At 47.3% G+C, this 19,287-nt stretch overlaps 1 protein-coding gene across 1 annotated transcript in view; it reads right to left on the reverse strand.

Annotated features, from left to right (window-relative positions):
* Window positions 1-2,999: 2,999 nt before the first annotated feature.
* Window positions 3,000-19,287, reverse strand: part of LOC149351769 (uncharacterized) — a 45,461-nt gene continuing 29,173 nt past the window's right edge. The window contains exons 5-8 of the mRNA XM_089575644.1: window positions 18,427-18,735; window positions 16,667-17,018; window positions 12,622-13,022; window positions 3,000-3,381 (exon numbers count right to left, since the gene is read on the reverse strand). Of these exons, the coding sequence (XP_089431770.1) occupies window positions 3,075-3,381; window positions 12,622-13,022; window positions 16,667-17,018; window positions 18,427-18,735 (1,369 nt within the window). The 3' untranslated portion in view covers window positions 3,000-3,074. The remainder of the gene's footprint in view (window positions 3,382-12,621; window positions 13,023-16,666; window positions 17,019-18,426; window positions 18,736-19,287) is intronic.

A 19,287-nucleotide genomic window follows, 5' to 3' on the forward strand; every position in this document is an offset into this window, starting at 1 on the left:
AAGCGACTAAGGCTATGAGAGACGCCGTAGTGGAAGGCTCCGGAAATTTCGACCACCTGGGGTTCTTTAACGTGCACTGACATCGCACAGTACACGGGCCTCGCATTTCTCCTCCAAAGAAATTCAGCCGCCGCGGCCGGGATCGAACCCGCGTCTTTCGGGCCGGCAGCCGAGCACCATAGCCACTGAGCCACCGGGGCGGCACAGAGTGCAATGTGGTCATTGAAATGTAAGTACGATTTCTTTCACTTGAACAAAGCTTACCCAGAATATTAAAATGTACTGATTTTTTTTTTGTTATTATAAAACTCAAGCAGTATATATACTTGGAGGTCAGCTTCGGCACTCAGAAAGGCATTTTTTGCTCAACTTTGCTCAGCGCAGGAAATAAGCCAAAATCTTCAATTGCAGAACTGTAGGCCATCAAAAAGAAACATTTGACAGCGAAATTTTGGTCAATGTGGCTTTTGTCTGAAAGTTTTGTCCAGGAATCGAAACGAGCGCACGGCTCTTCGGACGCGTCGGAGAGAGCGACTACTCACACATCATACGATTATACGCAAACAGCTGCCAGTGAATGTGCATCTCCTGGCTCGTGATTGTAAATATTAAAACTGGCGCTTATGACTGAGATATTTTTATTTTCTCTCGCGCTTTTGACCTTTCATGTTTGTGAGCGTGTACTCTGCATATGAAAATGGTAACAATGGCCATTTTTCCTGCGACCATATACAACTGGTGGGTTTGAGATACCTGCGATCATGGCAAGATAAAACAAGCTTTCTCAATAAATGCGTCAAAATTTGTAGACAGAGAATCACAGCGCTCCCAAGTGAGTAACGCAACCGCTAGCTATACTGCTTCAGTTTTATTCTAACAAATTGCACCACTAAAATGAACAAGGGAGAGGAAAACCTCAGGTTGCTTGAGCCAACGTTTCGACAAGGGGACTTGTCTTCACAAGTCCCCTTGTCGAAACGTTGGCTCAAGCAACCTCAGGTTTTCCCCTCCCTTGTTCATTTTTGTGATCGCAAAGGACCATCAACCACACCCTCTCTCTACCATAAATTGCACCACTGGTATTCAAAACTTTATTGCAGCTTACGTGGACCATCCTCCAGATGCGCATGGAAAATGAAATATCACTTGCGCTGTACACATTTAGAAAGATCATTCTTTGCATTTGAATACGCTGAGTACTTCTTTATTAGCAACAGCATACACATAATCAAAGTTGAAGGTATATGAAGTGGTTTAAAATGAAATGCAACAATGCCTGGTATAACCTTGCTATTAACGGCACAACCATACGAAAGAAATAGAGAGCGCCTATGGTACAACAATAAATAAGGTGCAAACGTGAGCTTGTGACGCAAGCACAATGGTGGTAGTAGCAAACAAGGAACTATTGTACAACAAAACACACGGCTGGACTATTCACATAACACAGTAGAGGAAATGCATGGGAGTGCAGGCAACCCCTTTGTGACATCTCACTGAAAAGCGTGGCATAGTCGTCTAAATAATTACCTTAAGGAAGTAAATAAAAAGGCGACACTGCCCGGCAAGGCAAACCATGTACACGCGTTCTTCCTGAATGCATGTACGAATTTTCTTTGTTCATTATTACTTCTTTTTGCTTCTCAGTGGTGTAATACTCTCTCTTGGATGCCCTATATAGGGATTGCAAACACACAGTTGTTAGTAAGCTTTGGTTTTGTGCCTGTACACAGCAGTATCGTCAATACCATAAAACTGCCCCTCAAGAAACACAATGCATCGCTGCGCTCCGCTCAATTTTGTGCGCCTGAAAAATATCTTGGGCTCACTCAACTACCCCGTCACAGTTTTTTTTTTTTTAGCGATCCTTCAGCTGCTATTGAACAGAAGAGAAGTAGTGTACGCGGAAGAAGAAGAAAACTTTATCGGTCGTATTTGATTCTGCCAAGCTCTATGCGTAGCGTTACAGTTTACCTCTGCTGGACTACTACTAAAAAGCTTGTACAATAATGATACCGTAGCTACCGCACTATAAATATGTACAAAGCCGAAGCAACGGCATGGGGTATAACGGAGACCAAAAAATGTGCACATATTTCTCCAGAAAGCTGCTTCACGGCAAGGACGCTGAAATAGCTCTGAGAAACGTAGCAACGAGAAAAGCCTTTGATCTGAAGGAGGACTAATGAAGATTAATTAGGCTGTCTTACAATGGGCACAGAAAAGTATGCCGCAGCACAAACAAGAGGGGATTTCTTCAATCAATGCAAACAAAGGTATTATGTTGCTAATTGTGCACGTGGGAATAAACAAGGCATTGTGTGTGAATTTGGTATAATGAAAGCCGTGCATATTTACTGTGAGCCGTTTGTAAAAAAAAAAAAAAGGCGAATGAAATACATCTGATTAGATGCAATTCTCAAGCACCTTTCTTATGCAGAGAACTCTCAATTCAAGGAGCAATCGGCAAAAGTTCGCAAGCGAAGATAGTTGTAACATCCAGTTCAATTCCACAAGGTACGCAATTTCTCTCTCACTAATGAGCTGCTCCCTCCTTCTCTTTGAGAAATAACAGTAGATTGAAGGTCTTCTTGAATGAGAACCTGGCTATACACCTTGCACTCGTTATGGTACAAAAGCGTCTGCTGTACAGTAGGTAGCTCCGGCTTTCCAGAGTATCCACCGGCTCTTTGAGAACTCCATATTTCACCCTTATGCAATGCTTTCTTGATAACTCTCCTTACTTCCTCGCAACTGGAATCCCCTTTCTTTAAACATTATATCAGTTCATTTTTTCAACACTGGGTAATCACTGATTACAATTTGCCGACGTACAAGCCGCAGCAAAAAGCACCTGCTCCTGAATCCTAGCTCATATGTGTGCACGGCGTGGCGGGCCTCTACTGTGGGTTTAAAGCGTAAAACGAAGGAGCAGATAAGGTCTGGCCTTGCACTCAGCATGGCGAAAACCTTGACTAATTACTGCGTTAACCGGCATTTTCTGCAAGAGCACGACCAAACAAGGGACACAAAAAGAGTGATCATTCTTCGCTTTGTGCGCTTTCTCAAGCTAGCTATCTGGTGATGTAGTCGATGATGGGATGATATGAGAAGTTGATCTTCTTGGCAACGTCTCTGGTCGTGGACGGCTCGGTGGTGGTGACCACTTGAAAACGCTTCCCGTACGGCCTCTGGCGCACGGGCTCCACCAGCAAGACGTCGCCTCGCGAGGCCGTCGCTGGCGCATGGCTAATGCGGACGTCCGCCGATCCCTGCGATGCCTGGCCGACATGTGGATGCCGTTCTCGCGCTGGTTCGTGGTACCTGCGTGACAGTGGCTCTATCTGCCTGAGCACCACGAACGTCGTGCCACCGCTGCTTCTTCAGGTTGAGGTCGGAGTTAGGGGAAGAGCATAACGGTGCCAGGAGAGAAGAGAAAAGGGCGAACAGTCAGTCAGGTCAGTGGGGAACGAACGGGAGCAGGCGATGCAAAGGAAAAGACGGAACGTCACGTTACTGAGGATTGACAAGGTTCCTCCCTAGGAACCATTTTAGCCCTGTTATGCTAGGTATCGGGACTCAGTTAAACGCGAGAGGACCTATAATAATGTAAGCGGCATTTTTACAGTACTTAATATACAGTACTTAATAAGAACTTTTATTTTCGTTAGACTTGAGAGACACGTTGTTGATCATTTACTTACTGTCCTGGAGATAATGGTATATGGAAATCGTGCATGAACATTTGATTTTATGTCCCTGCGCTATTGAAATGAAGACACACATCTCTCTGACGTCGGGCTCGATACCTGCCCAAAACATAGCACACATTTTGGGAAAAGTTAGATAAACGAAGCTAGTTTTACTTTGAATATGCATGGACTTAGGAAGCTGTCCGTTACCTCGAAAGAGCAGCTGCTGGAATACGAATGTTTAACTTCTGGTTAACTGCTCTCCATAGTGCTTGGAAACTGGTGACGCAATATTCTTATTGCAAAAGATCTAGGTGTTTTTTGGTACCCTTCGTAGAGAGCGCAGGAGAAACGTTTAGTTTTTGTTTGACGTTCCTGTGTTAAGTCGTCGTACGGTTAGTGAAAATGTAGTTCGGTTGAGGTGTGCAAAGGTGCTGGGAAAAAGTCATGTGAAAAGATTAGGAGCTTTAATTGATGAGTGCGTGGTGTGCAGCGGATGGAACAGATTTTTTGAAATGAGGATCAAATTAGTCCGAAGACTTTCAGGAGAGTCCAGATGAAGGTAATGAACTGGAAACGTGCTGTTAATAGAAAACGCACAGATTAAGTGCACGTCATACGCTTGTGACACTTGTACCCTTGGAAACCATTTTAGTGTCTCAATGGCAACATTTTGCCAAGCGAAGACACATTGAAATTACGTGAGGGAAAAAAAAACAATGCGCAATGAAACAAATAAGAAATCACGAAAATATGCAATAAAACGCTAGGAAGGCCCTACCATCGGATTGTCCACCAACCTCAATAAACCAGCAACCAAAGGCACATGTTTTTGGCGTACGTAACATATAAAGGATCAACTGATTTCTATTTATTAATTTCACATGCTGGTTTCCCTTCAGGGGTCAAAGAAAGAGTGAAAACTGAAGCTAGCGGTATAGGCTCCGTGCGCTGCTGTACCGGAGCGGACACTTTGCTTCACCTGCTGTGGAAGCCTGCGTGAAGCGGACGTTCTCGGTGCGTGGCTACGCATGGTTTGCATCAGACTTCACATCGAAAAATGCGAGGAGCGCTGGGAAAAGCAACCCTTTTCTGCTTTAGCGTGTGTAGTGCACTGTGTACTACAATGCCCCTCAAAGGGGACCCTCCATCCAATGGAGCTTTGCAGCTGTTTAAATAGATTAGCAGTATTATTACCACAACTGGTCAACGCCATTGGCTGGAGGGTCTCCTCTGAGTGGCTTTCGCTGCTTTGTTCTTGAGTTGTATCTGACTATAGCGCCACAACATTTGCAAGAATATTATCAAAAGTGCGTCAGCCTGCGAAATAGCTTTTCATTGACTGCAGAGAGCCGCACTCGGATACGACAATTCAGCGCAGCGCGTATAGGTGCATGTTTGTTATCTCTTGTAGGCATTTAGAATAAACCAGGATTTGAAAAGTGCGTCGAATTAGCCAACTTAGTTGTGCATGGTTCATGTTCTCCTGTGTAAACATAGTGTAAACATGTGTAAACATAGCGCAATAGTGTAAACATGTGGCTCATTAGGACATATACGACATGAGGCGACAGTATTTGAATGCAAGTTAAATGTTGGGGATTTTTATTTACTGAATTGCACAAAAAGAAATTAATACTAATATTTGAAAGAAAAAAATGTAATAAGCCATCCACGATTTTCGCAAGTCCCTTGCGCTGATCTCACGACCGCGTTACCTTAGCGGCTCCAATTTCGAAGAAATTGATAATTAAGGGAGCAATTACTCACTGGCATCCGCCCAAGCGCGGCCGTAGGGCTGCAACAGAGAATTGCTAAATGCTTTCGAAAAGGTGTAATACCGCGCCGACGAATTCTAAAACAGCCCTTGCACACTCACGAAGAGCTAGAGATTGTATACAGATCACGTCAACGACTAAAAAGAGGCGCTCACCAAAGTGCGCACCTCTGTAAAAATCACTAGAAACTTATAGCCAATTAGATTCTAGTTTCGAGAGCGATGTGATCGCCTAGAGAGATGAGCAGCCCTTACGCGCTCCCAAACCAACTGTACCAGACTGGAAGTCGCTGCCTTGGGCCCGTAGCTGCCTCTCGACTTACGTCCTGTGCGTCGTAATCTAGAACTTGATGAACTGCATAAATGGCGAATGAGGCCACAGCGCAAAAAATAATTGTTATACAGTGAACACGATTACGATGCAACCAGATTAGAGACGCAAGAAAAGCGTGCAGACGAACCCAGCTTTCAGTGAAGCTGATTAGCCTCGTGGCGCTGCATACTTAGACGTGATTAACTTATCTTAGGCATGATTAAATTACTGTGTTGAGTCATGGTTTAGTTGTAGCCATGGTGCCGTTTTCCCGTTTCCTTCAGCCCGCGAATCAGCAGACGCTGTTCACTTCGCGACGTTGTCGCAGTGTACTCAATGTGTGGGGGCGTCCGCTATGGCCGGAAAGTGGCGCTAGGTGTTGCAGAATACTGGCGCCTTTGTACGAACGCACGGAGCCTATAGCGTACGTGAAGAATATCTGTAAACAATAAACACAAATAGAAGAGGCGGCAAAAAGCAGGGAGCGCAAGCAATGCCAGCACCGTAAACATTTCCGTGCAGAATCGCGCAAAAACCTTCAAGTGCGCACTTTTACGCGGTTCCACTAAATTCACGCCTTTGATACTCTTGATAAGTACATTAATTGTAGCAGTACTGATAACATTAACGAATAATTTATTCACACAAAAAATGCATGACGTAAAAACGAGCGTTTATACCGCTAATTGTTGATATAGCACTAGCTGTTTTCATGTGATTTGTCCTGAAAGAGGGCCAAAGCTTATTAAAAGTTGAAGGGAGCAGTTGTTCAAATACAGGAGACTGTCAATATTTCAAAGTTTTAAGAAATTATCCCCAGGTACAACAAAAGCATCGCTAATTCTGAAACCCGGATAATTCGGGTCGCTGACGTTATCCTAGGCAATGCCAAAGTATTTCCATGGCGGCGGGCTTAAAGGGTCCCTGAAACGGTGTCCATGTAGGCAAAGAGAAGTCGAAGTATTGATAGAGATTGAACGATCCATCATCCTACCGCAAAAATTTTTGATCTACCTTGTGCGGAACCAGAGATAATGGCTATTAAAAATGACCACCAGCCTTTTCCCTCTCAACTCGTACACCGGAGCGAACCATAAAAAAATAAAGATTACAGGCCGGGACCATGCTCCGCCCACAAATACGTCATCGACGAGATCGGTTTGTTTACTTCCGGTTGACGCGCTCTTTAGCTCGATCGCTCGCTCGCTCGCTTTCCCGCTGTCTGCTATGTTCACCTGTGTCTCGCAACCGTCGCTGCGGCTTCTCTCGTACTATAGACCCCGAGCTGAAGGAACGACTTTTGCGGATGAGTGCTGAAATGGGATTTCAGCCTTAAGGCGGGGACACATGTGCGAAAAGTGTGTGCGATTCGCTGCGGCGCGCCGTTGTGAACGACGTCGTAACAACCGATCGCAGCTCGTCGCCTGCGTCCAACCTGCTGGATGTCTACGACAAGCCGCGCGCGGAAAACGCAACGACGGGAAGCGGGAGCCAATACGAGTGCGGAGAGCGGCAGCGTCATGATGCCGTACAGCGCGCTGCTCAGGGCGCTCGGGGCCGAGCCACGCCGGACCGGCCTGCCAGCCTTGATGCCGGCCACCGGCGACTGAAAAACGCGCTAGTATTGTTTGTTCTCGTCCATAGCAAGCCCTTGGATAGATGCATGTCAAAAATGCATAATTTCTGACGATCGTTGGCCAATACCGAGTTGCTGGTAAAAGTGATGACTGCGATAAAAGCAAATTTCATCCAACAGCCGATTTGGTGCTGCTGGTACTTGGTGCGGTTCGCCTACCGTCTGCTAGCTCCGTTGCTGAAGGCATCGTGGAAATCGAACATATCTTTTATTATGGGACGAGTTCGCAGTAAAGCGATGTGAATAGTAGGCCTTTTATTATAGCGCAGGCAACTTCCGAAGCGCCGTCAGCTGCGGTTTCAATGCGAAACCAGATAGGCCTAGCGACGACTAGGGCAGCCTGGGACCAGCGCGCAGTTCGTCGCGCGGCATGGGCGTCCGGAGGGGGGGGCAAGGGGGGGCGGCTGCACCCCCCTGGAAAATCACTCACTCGAACCGTGAGTGATGGCCGCACGCCAGGGGCGGTGGTGCGCTCAGTCAAAAGGGTAAAAGCAGCCCCGCATGGTCACATCTGCGAAATGCCGCGTCCGGGCGTGCGTCGTTCCGCCGTTTTCAAACCACGCCATCGTTAGCTCTACTGAAGGGCGACCTGTTCCAGACATACAGCGGCACCGGCGAGCATGTGTTTCGAGCCGCCTTGAGATGGGTGTCTGTTTCTTTGATCTCTAGAGAGATAGCGACACGGAGGCAGACAGTGCACGGGGCATCTTGTTTTCGCCTATCGTTACGCCGGTCACCGATGAATTCTTAAGGAGGGAAGGTAAAATCAGCCGTGTCCACCCCCGCTTTGTCGGGCTGCTCAGGGGCAAGCGGGCGATGAGTTGGCGCCGCCGCCGCTCGCTGTCTCCTCCGATCCACGGGTAGCGCAGTTCGGTAGAAGCGCCGCTTTCAGAATCTCCGGCAAAGGGGATTAGCTGCTTTTGTTCACGGCGACGCAGTCTCCCGAGGCGCCCCCACACCAGCGTTCTTTGCGTCTTCTGCGAAAACCAGCGCCTTTGGTCAACGCAGCCCGATGGCGCCTGCCTGGCTCGCCTGTCACCTCTGGCTGGGCCTCAAATCACAACAGCGCCCATGTACTGTGCGTGTCAGTGCATGGTAAAGAGACCCAGGTGGTCGACATTACCCGGAACTCTGTACTACTCCATCCCTCATAGCCTGAGTCGTTTTGGGGCTCTGAACCCCATAAAAACACAAAAACAAATTTTCCGATTGGAGTGGCGAGTGTCCCTTCCCCTCGGAAGTTGCGCGGCGTTCCTTTCACCCCCAAAGTGCGCATTCGGGGATACTGCGGCAAGTAAGCCCTTGCACGTGTGCGCGCCTCTGTGTTTGTGCTTGGGTGTTTTTAGTGGCCGGTTGTCAGCGAAGCTGAGAACAACCAAGACAGCGGACGAGAAAACGACGAGCGGAGAGCAGTGTGTGTGCGGTTGCTCGACTGTGCGGATGCGCAAGCAAGATGGAGCGAGGTGTATGAAGCTGCGAGCGTGCATTTATCTTGTAAATAAGTTTTCGTTGTATATATAGTCATCTTTTGTTTTCAACGTACGCGTTCAACAGTTTTTCCAATCAATGTGTATGATGAGTGTGCACCGAGAGCGTGTAATGAAGCACAGAAGTGAATTTATCACACGTGTAATTACGCAATTCGCCCAGAAAAATCCGAGGCGCCTACAGTTGCTGTTCAAGGAAGACTGACTGAGTGACTGTAGTTGCGTGTTTGTGAACATATTGTGCTGTGTGCTGGTCATCAATCCGGGTGAGTCGAGAACCCGTATGCAGCAAGACTGAGCACTCTTCTCCACGAAGTGATATAGCATCTTTTTGCATTTTTATTAATTTTAGTTGTTTCTTCGTTGATAAACTCCAATGTACCTCTCCTAGCCGCGCTTTAATTTGCTGTTTGTAATTTTTCTTTCATGTGTGCATTTTGTTTAATTTTTATTTATATATAAATAAATAAATTTACTCCGCAAATAGCGCCTTTCTGCTACGAACATACCCCCCCCCCCCCCCCCCCCCGGGGCACCAACGGGTCCCCCCCTGCAAAAAATTCTGCGGACGCCCTTGTCGCGCGGCGTTGCCGCAGGCGGTGTCGTTGCCGAAAGATCCACTTTTGCACAGACATATTTTCGTTGCTGGAATCTAGGAAGCATCCTCGCTGGTATCATGGCTGTTTTGCATTTTCTTGTGCGAACGTGATGTACGCCGAGCATGCCGGCCGGCCGGCCAGCCTGGATCCCGTCTGCCGGCGACATAAAAACGAGCTAAAGTGTGTTCTTGACGTAAATAATAAACCCTGGGATAAGAAATGTGAAAAATGTGTCATTTTTGAGGATCGCTGACCAATACTGAGCTGCTGGTAAAGGTAACGACTGTGATACGAGCAAATTTCTTGCCACAACCGTCTCGCAGCTGCCGCTGACCCGACGTGGGGTCCGGCTCGCCTGGCGCCCGCTCGCTTCGCTGCAGAAGGAGTCGCGGAAAGTGACCATACTATTATTTTATTGTGAGATGATGCTGTTGACTGCAAAGCGATGTGTAGAGTAAGCCTTGTATTATAGCTCAGGCGACTTCCGAAGCGCCGGCCGCTGCAGCTTCGATGCCAAAGAGGCAATAGGCCTAGCGACGACCACGGCAGCCAGGCAGCAGCAGAGCTCGTCGCCCTGAGCGCCCGCGAGCGGTGCCGTTGCCGAAAGCTCGCAACATAAGCAGGCGTGCTTTGTCGCTGCTCGAGAAGTATTTCTGATAACAAGGCGATCTTGCCTTGTGATATTTGTACACCATCCCAAGCAGCGCTCAGGCATTGCTGCACGGCGGCGAAGTGCGACACCGGTTGTGAGCGGAGCTTGGGTAGGGCGGCGCAGCGATGCTCACCGCTCCGTGTCTCCCTGCTTGTAGTGGGGCGGCAGTTCGCAAGCGACGATCGGTGCAGCGCGTCGGCCAAGCTTTTAAGGACACGCCGTTCAGAAATCGAGCGCTGAATCCTGACGACGACGACGGCTCGCTCACTTCCATCTTTCGGCAGACAGTGCCGAAGGGCAACATCTTGCCGAACCCTGGCTTTGCAACCAACGACACAGCACGGCCGGTCCATTTTGATTGCGCATGCGACGGAGGTCGCGACAGAAATCAGTAGTGCGGTGACTCCAAATCGCACCTCGATTCTCGATTCGGTTCGACGGCGGCGCCGGTGGAGTGACACAAGCGGCACGAGCAGACGAAAACATTGTAAACCGGAAGTGCAGTACTAATTTCTGACACCGAACACACAATAACTGTGTAAACATGCATATAAACGACAACTCTGCTTGCTGAAATGCGAAATGTTTCCGAAAAGAGTAAGAGTGTGAAGTATCTAGAGCTTCTAGTTTGTTAAATGCGTGATTTCACGTTGACACCGCGAACCAATCATAGCCCAGCACTTGTGACGTAATGAGTACAAACTGACGTAATGAGTACGGATTCGGGCGGAAGTTCACCGCCGCTGGTCGCCGCGAGGCTCGGGAGAGGTAGTTTTTGAAAATGTATTGTAAATTATCTACTCGCCTTTGATGTATTGTACGCGGCATGAACGTTCAGTGGCCTACGCTCTACATAATGCAAGTATTTGTTTGCCAACCTCAGACACCCCTTTCAGGGACCCTTTAAGCTCAAGGGGGCAAAGTTTTCTCGCTTCCGCAAGTCGACTGCACGTTTACAGAGCCCCTTTCGCTGCCCTGAACAATATCTGACGCTCTGCTGTTCAATTTTTTTTAGCCTTTCTACCGCGTTACTGAGCTTATAAATTCAGATATTTTGATCGATTTTCCCCATATTTACGAATTGAATGGGAATGATGCGAAGTGCAATAGCACGTGTGAAGTAAGCCCATACTTCATGCATTTCGGGCGTGAATTTTGTAAATGCGATCGTGTCCATAGAGCAGCGCCCCAGGAAATGCTCTGGTCTGAATTTGGTCCTCTGCTCAATAATTCAATGCAGAAAGCCGAAATCCGAAAATAACTCTATTTTGTTTCCGATTATAAAGCACTGAGTGATCGCTCGAACTTAGTTGCGAGTTACTTCCAGTGAAGCATACCATCTACGGGCCAAACAGATCAGTGGAGGAGCTTGCGCGACCCGATAAATAGGTAATGGCAGCGTGTCTGATGTCGTGTCGGTCACCGGGCAAACTAATATCCACAATACGAGAACATACGCGAGCCTTGATGGGCGCCTGGGCATTTTATCTTTTCCATGAGCGCGCGTCCTGCGTACAAAACTAAGCCGAACTGCTCGTGTTGTCTTAACCGAACAGCTGTTAAAGCTCCGATGCTGGACGTAGCCCCTGTGTTAATCCGTCTCGAGCATGTTCTTGACAACATAAGCAAAATGAGGGCAGGCTCTCAAAGAACACAAGGGAAAATTGACAGCATTTACGCTCGTTGCGGAAGCCGCGAAATTCCGCCAGAGCTAGCTTGAGCGTTTAGAGTGTTTTTAAATTCTTTTTTAATCGCTGCCTTCACTGCGCGGTCTATGTGTCCACCCGCTGTAAAACTGCTACCGCGCCTTCCCTTTCCCTGTTGCTACTCATAACCCGCAATCTCTGTGGCTTCGGCAGCGCGATGGCACCCGTGCATTCAAATATGATAAGCATGAAATCAAAGCATTCAGCAGAAGGACGGACGCTTCGTAACGTCGTTCCGCATCATGGTCGGCCCCAGCCACGCTGATGCAAGGCTGCTCCCACATACGCTCTACAACGTGCTTGATATTCTCCCTCTCCTTTTTTATTACATATCTGCTCCTTTCAACCCGTCTTCAACTGCTCCTTCATGACACTGTCCAGGCGTCCACCCACTGTGAGACTGCTATAGCGCATTTCCTCTTATAGCTACATATAACCCTTACGAAGACGCACACACTCTGTGCGGATTTGGCAGAGAGGACGCCCGTACCTCGAGTGTTTATATCAATCAGCTATCAATTGATATCACGTTTCCAGAGTATAATACAAACAGTTATCGCTGTGAAAAACTGGGCGTTTTCTTCCCTGGGCGCAAAAAATTTACAGTGATAGCTATGCTGCTGTCCCCTGCAGGGCAGTCGCCTGAGAAGCCTATACTTGGAACACATGGCCACAGACGCCACATTTCCGAGAGATAATAGGCCGGTAGGCTTGTCACTGCGCGCGCGCTTCTCGTTTTTTCCGCGGCGGCAGTCTCACCTTGTGAAGAGCGCGTCTTCCTCGGGCGCCTTGAAGGGTTTCTGGTAGTAGCGGGGCCTAGCGCCCGGTGGCAGGGCCTCTTCCGTCTCGTAGTCGCTGGGGGGCGGCGGTGGCCTGCGGATGCGGTTCGGCTGCACGTACTTGAGCGGCTCGGCTGCTACGGCGGGACCCTGCTGCGCCCACCGGGGAGGTACTGCGCCGGAGTTGACCAGGTGCGGCCTCTCCTCCCGGGTCTTCTGGCCGGAGTAGTGGACGCCGTAACTGGGAGGCCGCGTCTGCTCGGGCCTCACGTACGGCCTCTGGTACCCGTCCGCCTCGTTAACCAGCTCGCGAACCACCTCCCCTTGCGGCAGTTGCTCGGCTAGCTGCGGGTACTGCCTCAGCTGCTGTACGAGTCGCTCCTGCGATGCGGGGAACACAGCTTGTGTGACCGGTTGTTACGACAATGGTGATGGGCGCGCACCGTCGGCACTGTAATGGTACTTCAACGATATCTGTAAACCTTAACTATACATCATGGAATAAGTTAAATCCTGCAGTTCTGAGCAAGAATTAATAGAAGGAGGTCATCGGCTCTTCTTTCAGTGCTCTGTTGAGGTGATTCATCTCGTATATTCCGCTCAACGCAGGTTGATGGCTGCGTGCAGCCGTTACAGTGTACGCAGCCGGCACATTACGCTTATCAGGTTCTCGCGGCTTAATTCTGTGGCGAAGGATTGAGGCGTGACATATGAAGTCATCGGAGCCACACTAAAGCAATCTAGGGAAGGGCATGGTTCGAATAATTTTTCTTGCGTATTTTGTGGCTATTGCTTTAACAAAGTTGTCTAGTGGGCTAGTTGGTATACCACCCTAAATTTTGATAGCGCTTGTGAAGACAAGTATAAGAGAACTGGACGGGAAAAGCGCTTGGGTTCTATTTTCATATGATAGCTACAAGACAAAACAACCATCAACAACCCATGAAAAATGATGCGCCAACAAGCCTAGCAAACCCCACTGCTGATCTTATTGTTATCTTGATCGACTCTCCGGTAAAACGTTACGAGTGTTTGTCAAAAAGGCGGGACAGTCGACGTTTTGAAAGCAACACGTGTCATATTTCACAAATGAAGGTTTAACATGAAGCCTATCCCGTATGCAAAGCGATTTTTTTTTTGAGACTTAAATCGTCCATCGTCAGCTGGATAGCGTATCACCTGAAAATGAGCTCCGAATGTCAAAGCCCGTGTTTAGTACAGAAGGGAGCCGTCGTGGAATTATAATTTGCTCTTAGAGCAGACACGCAGTCACGACGATAGAAATTGCAGCGCAACTAATATCTGCCTTTTCTTTAGCCACGTGACCTTCTTTTGGTAATTCGATTCACACATTCTTCGTGCATTCAAGGCTTGCCCTCCTTGGAAGTAATTTCTGCTTCACACGCGATAAAAATAATGGTGTGTTACACATCAGTTCTAATTTGAAATTACGCCAGCTAGCACACAAACGCCCAGCATTAAAAATTAAATAAATGAAGTATTTAGGGTAAAAAAATTGAGGACCTCTTGTATATGGCAAAGAAGTCACAGCCGTTTCCAATTTCGTCTAATAAGCGACGCACGTGCACATATCAGGTAATGAAGGCCAAAGTAACGCTATCCCGCAGTCTTCAAAAGAAGATCGCACTCACACTTGATTTGTTACACGATATCGAAGAGCCGCCTGGACTCTGCTCTTGAATGAAAGAAACATTCGCATACTCTAGTCTGTTCTAAAAGCGACTGGTGCTCTCTACTCTTCCATATATTTTGATAATACGGGTTTCCATGCCTAATAGAGAGTTTAAGAATAGGGAGACCATATTGGTTAATGGGATGAGTTATAGCGGGGCGCCAGCGGACATACGCAGGACAATAGCCAGAGGGACGTTATTGCTCTGCGCATGCTCACTGGCGCCCCGCTGTTCCCCTATCCCACTAATCTACAGGGTGCCCGTATTCTGAAGCTACCTAATGCGTCATTTCTCGTGCCCGCTCTTGCTCTGCCAAAGCTATGTGTTGTGGAAACGTCATATCGCATCTGATAGCAGAAAGAAAATGCAGTACACTGGCGAAAGAAAAATGGTATGCGGGGCCTATTAAATATTTGCGCACTTTTTCTCAGGCTGTCCATTAGGATTCGAGAAGTTGCCCTATAGAAGGGCATATTGATCTCTCGCTATTCGAGAGCATTGCATTCCTGCTCTCATGTTTCTGACGTTCCTGAAGCAGCCGGCGTAGTCGCCGGAATAGGCCTTTGTACCTAGCAATCTTCTAGTATAACCAATCTCTAAGGGAACGGAACAATAAATAGCAGGACAGTACGCCAGAACTTTTCGTTCCTTTTTTATTTTGATCATAGGAGCGCTCAAGGGTGTTAACAACGAAAGTACAGTGCTACTATAGTCGTATCTATAGAAGACGTTGATGTGGAATTATCTTGTATCTGTGTTCAAAATTAGCGCCGTTCTTTATATAGGATGAGAAGAGAGTTTGGAGAATAAGAGCCTCTATTTCATTCTTTATCGTAGGCTATAGGGGCATTACAAAAAAATCCAAACTGTGGGCTTTGTTCCGGTGCTATGACATCTTCGTATGGACCTTTAATATATTGAATGCAATTTGTTTCATAAATTATACGTCGTCCGTCAATGTGTCGCTGTAATGGACTGATCAAGGGTAAAAATTTATTAAAACGTCACAGAATTTCATGCTTGCTCTTATCTTTGTTTTAAAGTGCGCTTACTTGAGGTGATAATTTACTGTCAAAAAATTGTCAATTTCATTCGACTGCCCCTACTTTAGCAGGAGGATGGAATATGTGCAGCCTAATTCATATATATCCCGTGGCGTACAGGCTTGAGTTGTATGGTGCAATATTACGAAGCAGTTTAACGGCATGAAAATGCGATCATATAGAATGACAGAAATGGCGTACACACCACCGCTGTAATGTCGAGCAAATCTTTCGAAGCCATCAGCGATACACAAAACATATTAAGTTGTCGCTCCTCTTTCTGGTGCAAAATAGTTTTCGCGATGATGTTTCATCAATTTATGGAAGGAAACGCATAAAATGGTAGTTATTTACATTGCAGTGGCACTGAAAACAGAAGTCTACAGTTCTTTTTTTTCTACAAACATGCTTCAGATTGTTCCATTGACAATATGGCGCGCTTCGCAAAGACAAACAGGAACCCTCTTGAAGAACGACTGTACGGTTCCACAGATGGATAAGTATAGGCAGTTCACTGAAAACGCCATAGAAATTCGCTCTGCTGCACAGAACGCACCGAAATACACTGCTGTATTCGAGCCCACTGCTGAGAGCGTTATAAGAAAAAACTCATTCATATGGTCCTGACCAAAAGCGAGCGCAGATATGAAGGAAAACAAAGATGTCTTAAAAGCTTCCGAATGTCACAACGCCACGTGGCTTGGCTGTACCCTGAAAAGGCTATTTGTAATTCTCTCGACAGATGATGAATATACAACGGAAGGAAGAAACTTATAATGCGTCATAACAGGGCAGATGAAAAGAATGAAGCCAGTAACAGCAATACGAAGAGAAAAGTGCAGTCATTTGTTCCCGTCTAAAGTCCATATCGATCACCGATCGATCTCTCAGGCAAGATCTTTGGGCAATGTCATGTAAGCATTTGTCCATGTGGCCATTGCGGTACTTTCAAGCTGTTTTCAGTGCTGATAGTTTTTTATCATGCATAAACGTTTTGGCTGCTGAAAGGTGGGTTCATGCCAGTAAGTACAGTCTGGTTGCTGCACTTACCTCAACATCGAAATCGCATCATTGATTGCCGGTTTAGACTACTGTGTTTCTTAATTCTTTATGAAGCTGAGAATTCAGTGCGACTGATCTCTCAAGCACCCGTTTCCTCCTTTCTCGTACTCCTTCATCTGTGTGCACGCTGGACAGCCAAGAACTTACGATTACTCAACTGTACCTGAAACTGCAGACCTCTTTATATGCCTGTAAAGCGAAGGTCGACTATTTAAGCGATAGCCACCTTTGTCTCCGGATCCAGCTCTTTTCCGTTGCCCAAGATGATCCAGAGCGTGTTGTTCACCTGTCTACCTCCGCTGCTGGGCTCCTTGGCGGCTGCTAGACTGGTGGCACTAGTGTAGGTCGTACGGTCGTACTCGTACGGCTGCTGCTGACGAACCGGTGTGATTGGCTCATCGTGACGCTGGAAAGGGCTGAAGCCCTTGACGTGGCACGAGCAGCCGGAAGGCACACGGAAGATGTCGATGTGCAAGCCCTTTCCCTTCTCGAAAGTGAGCAGCCGCTGGTAGCTGTACACTTGGCTGCACGAGCTCGAATACTTCTCCAGCACGTACGAACACGGCCGGTTCGGTCGCCTGTGGCCAGAAACAAGAACGGCAGCCACTGTTAGTCACCAGGTGAAACTAGGTTAACGTCAGCCCCTGAAACGATCGGAAAAACTGAAGTTATATGCCGATAATAGGCCACGCCACCAACTACGTGTAGAATGAAGAATCCAAGTTCCTTCGGCGGTTGGGCCTACTCGCAGACATACCTATCAGAGTAGTCAATGCCCAAGCCACTCCGTTTGTAGCAAGCGTAGTTCGATGGTCTGGTACTTAACTGTCATTGAAATTCTCAGCTTCCCTTGTCGTTTGTTTAAAGGCGCACTGAGGACACCTGTATTTAATTTTTGTCTTGGCTAAAGGTTGATTTCGTGGCTCTTTATGGTTATGTTGCCGTTTTTCCGGGAGCAAAAGGTGAGTTTATTTTTGAAAAGCATATTTGAGAATTTTTCCGCCACTCTTTTCAAAGTCGTGCCGTCCAAACCGAAAAGAACACCGTGATTTCCGTTTCTAAATGAATGCCGCTTTTTCCTAGCCTCAGGGATGTGAGCGAAAAAAGGTTTGTCTCGACGCACCACAGCTTCCCTAAGAAGACGGCAGGAAGTGGCGACACCCACGTATCTTTCTTTTCAACTTTTCTAGCTGATGAAACCTCTCTTTTAAGTTCAAGTAGTTTATTTGTCACAAGAATGTAGTAAACTATCTATGCAGGCAGACTTAAATTTGTGAACACTAAATGGATCTGTTGCCGTATCCACGTCTTTTTTGGTTCGTAAGAGACAACTGTTATTTGTTTGATTTTTCTAAGCTTCATCGTCATAATCGTTACTACAACTGCGGTCGAGTCTGCTAAACACACAGACACTAATAAAACATAATCCGAAACGCACTGCAGATCTAAAGGCTTATTGAAAACTATGGTCTTCCATCCGATGTTGTGGCCATGTTATTCTTAACGAAAACACAAAGCTCGTATGCGGCAGATGCGATATCGTTATTCGTAGTGCGGTACACTGTGTTGAGAGACCGTAAAATTCCTAAACAACTCTTAATGTATTAATACAATACTAACAGCACCAAAGTTATTTTAATGGGTCACTTAAAACCCTTACATAAATTTTGCTATTATTTGTAACCAGTTCAACGGCTAGGTACGTCATTCGAGTCAAAGAAAACGAAACATTTCTCTTGACCCGAAAAGATTTCCCCAGCGCAGTCAATTATGGAGATTCTTCCACGGGACGATTAGCATTTTCCACTGTTTTGGTCACATTTGTGCCGTTTTTCTCGTTGGGTTCCCTCAACTTCCGTAATTTCTCAACTCACCTTTCTCGGCGAACGCAGGCTGCTTTGGGCATGAAACTTCCAATCATTCAAGTGCTTCGCAACTAATCTACGAAATTGGGACTGCAAGTTGTCAATGTAGGAATAGACTTACAGACACTTCTCGAGGCGCATGGTCTGGCGGTACTCGCCAATGTTGACGATGACCTTCCAGACACCGAGGTGGTTGCGGGCTCTGCGCGGCCGCTCGTAGAGTATCTCCGACGGGCAGAGAAACCCGCCGTCGGGTGCGTAGTCTCGCGGCCGGCTGTCGCGCTCGGATGCACCGAAGTAGTGGCGCAGCGTGTAGCGCTCCTCTTGCTTCCGCGTCACGCCATCCACTTGGGCGGACCGATCCCGGACCTCCGCGTACATGGTGTCGAAACGCGCCCGTTGTCGGCTGATCGAGTCCAAGATAGCCGCACTGCGAGACACAATGCGCCATTAGCGTCATGAGTGATTCATCACAGGGAGCAATGGGCATCATTTCGCAAGGGCAACTGCACAGTTCGCCGGCAGTACCCTTTCACGTGCTTGCGGCATGTGTCCATGTCTTGGTTACTCTTGAGTTCGCCTGAACAGCGATTGACTCGAAAAATAAAAAGGAATGGCGAACATAAATTGTTTGACCTGAATGCTGTTGAGAGGTACATTTCGGAGATTACGCTTGTTCATCCGAAAGGAGCAAAGCGTACTGAAACCAAGTGGAATGTGCAATGCCTCATTAATTAGCAATATATAGTCATTTGGATCTAAGAAAATGAAGCTAAAGCTGTGATGGTGGGTTATTATGTAGATCAGGGAGCATCGCAAGTAGCTTCTAGAAGGTGCATGTGGCAGTCTTAACAGAAAAGGAACTGCAACTTGTCGTGGTCGACATCGCAGTGCGTACCTCCAGCGACAGGAACAGCTGTGTAGAGATAGTAACATTCCAGCTTTTTTAGGATGTCACTTTGCAGGATATATTTTATTTATT

The sequence above is a fragment of the Amblyomma mixtum genome, chromosome 3 (genome assembly GCF_055824585.1).
Source record: "Amblyomma mixtum isolate Tamu chromosome 3, ASM5582458v1, whole genome shotgun sequence".
Classification (NCBI taxonomy): domain Eukaryota; kingdom Metazoa; phylum Arthropoda; class Arachnida; order Ixodida; family Ixodidae; genus Amblyomma; species Amblyomma mixtum.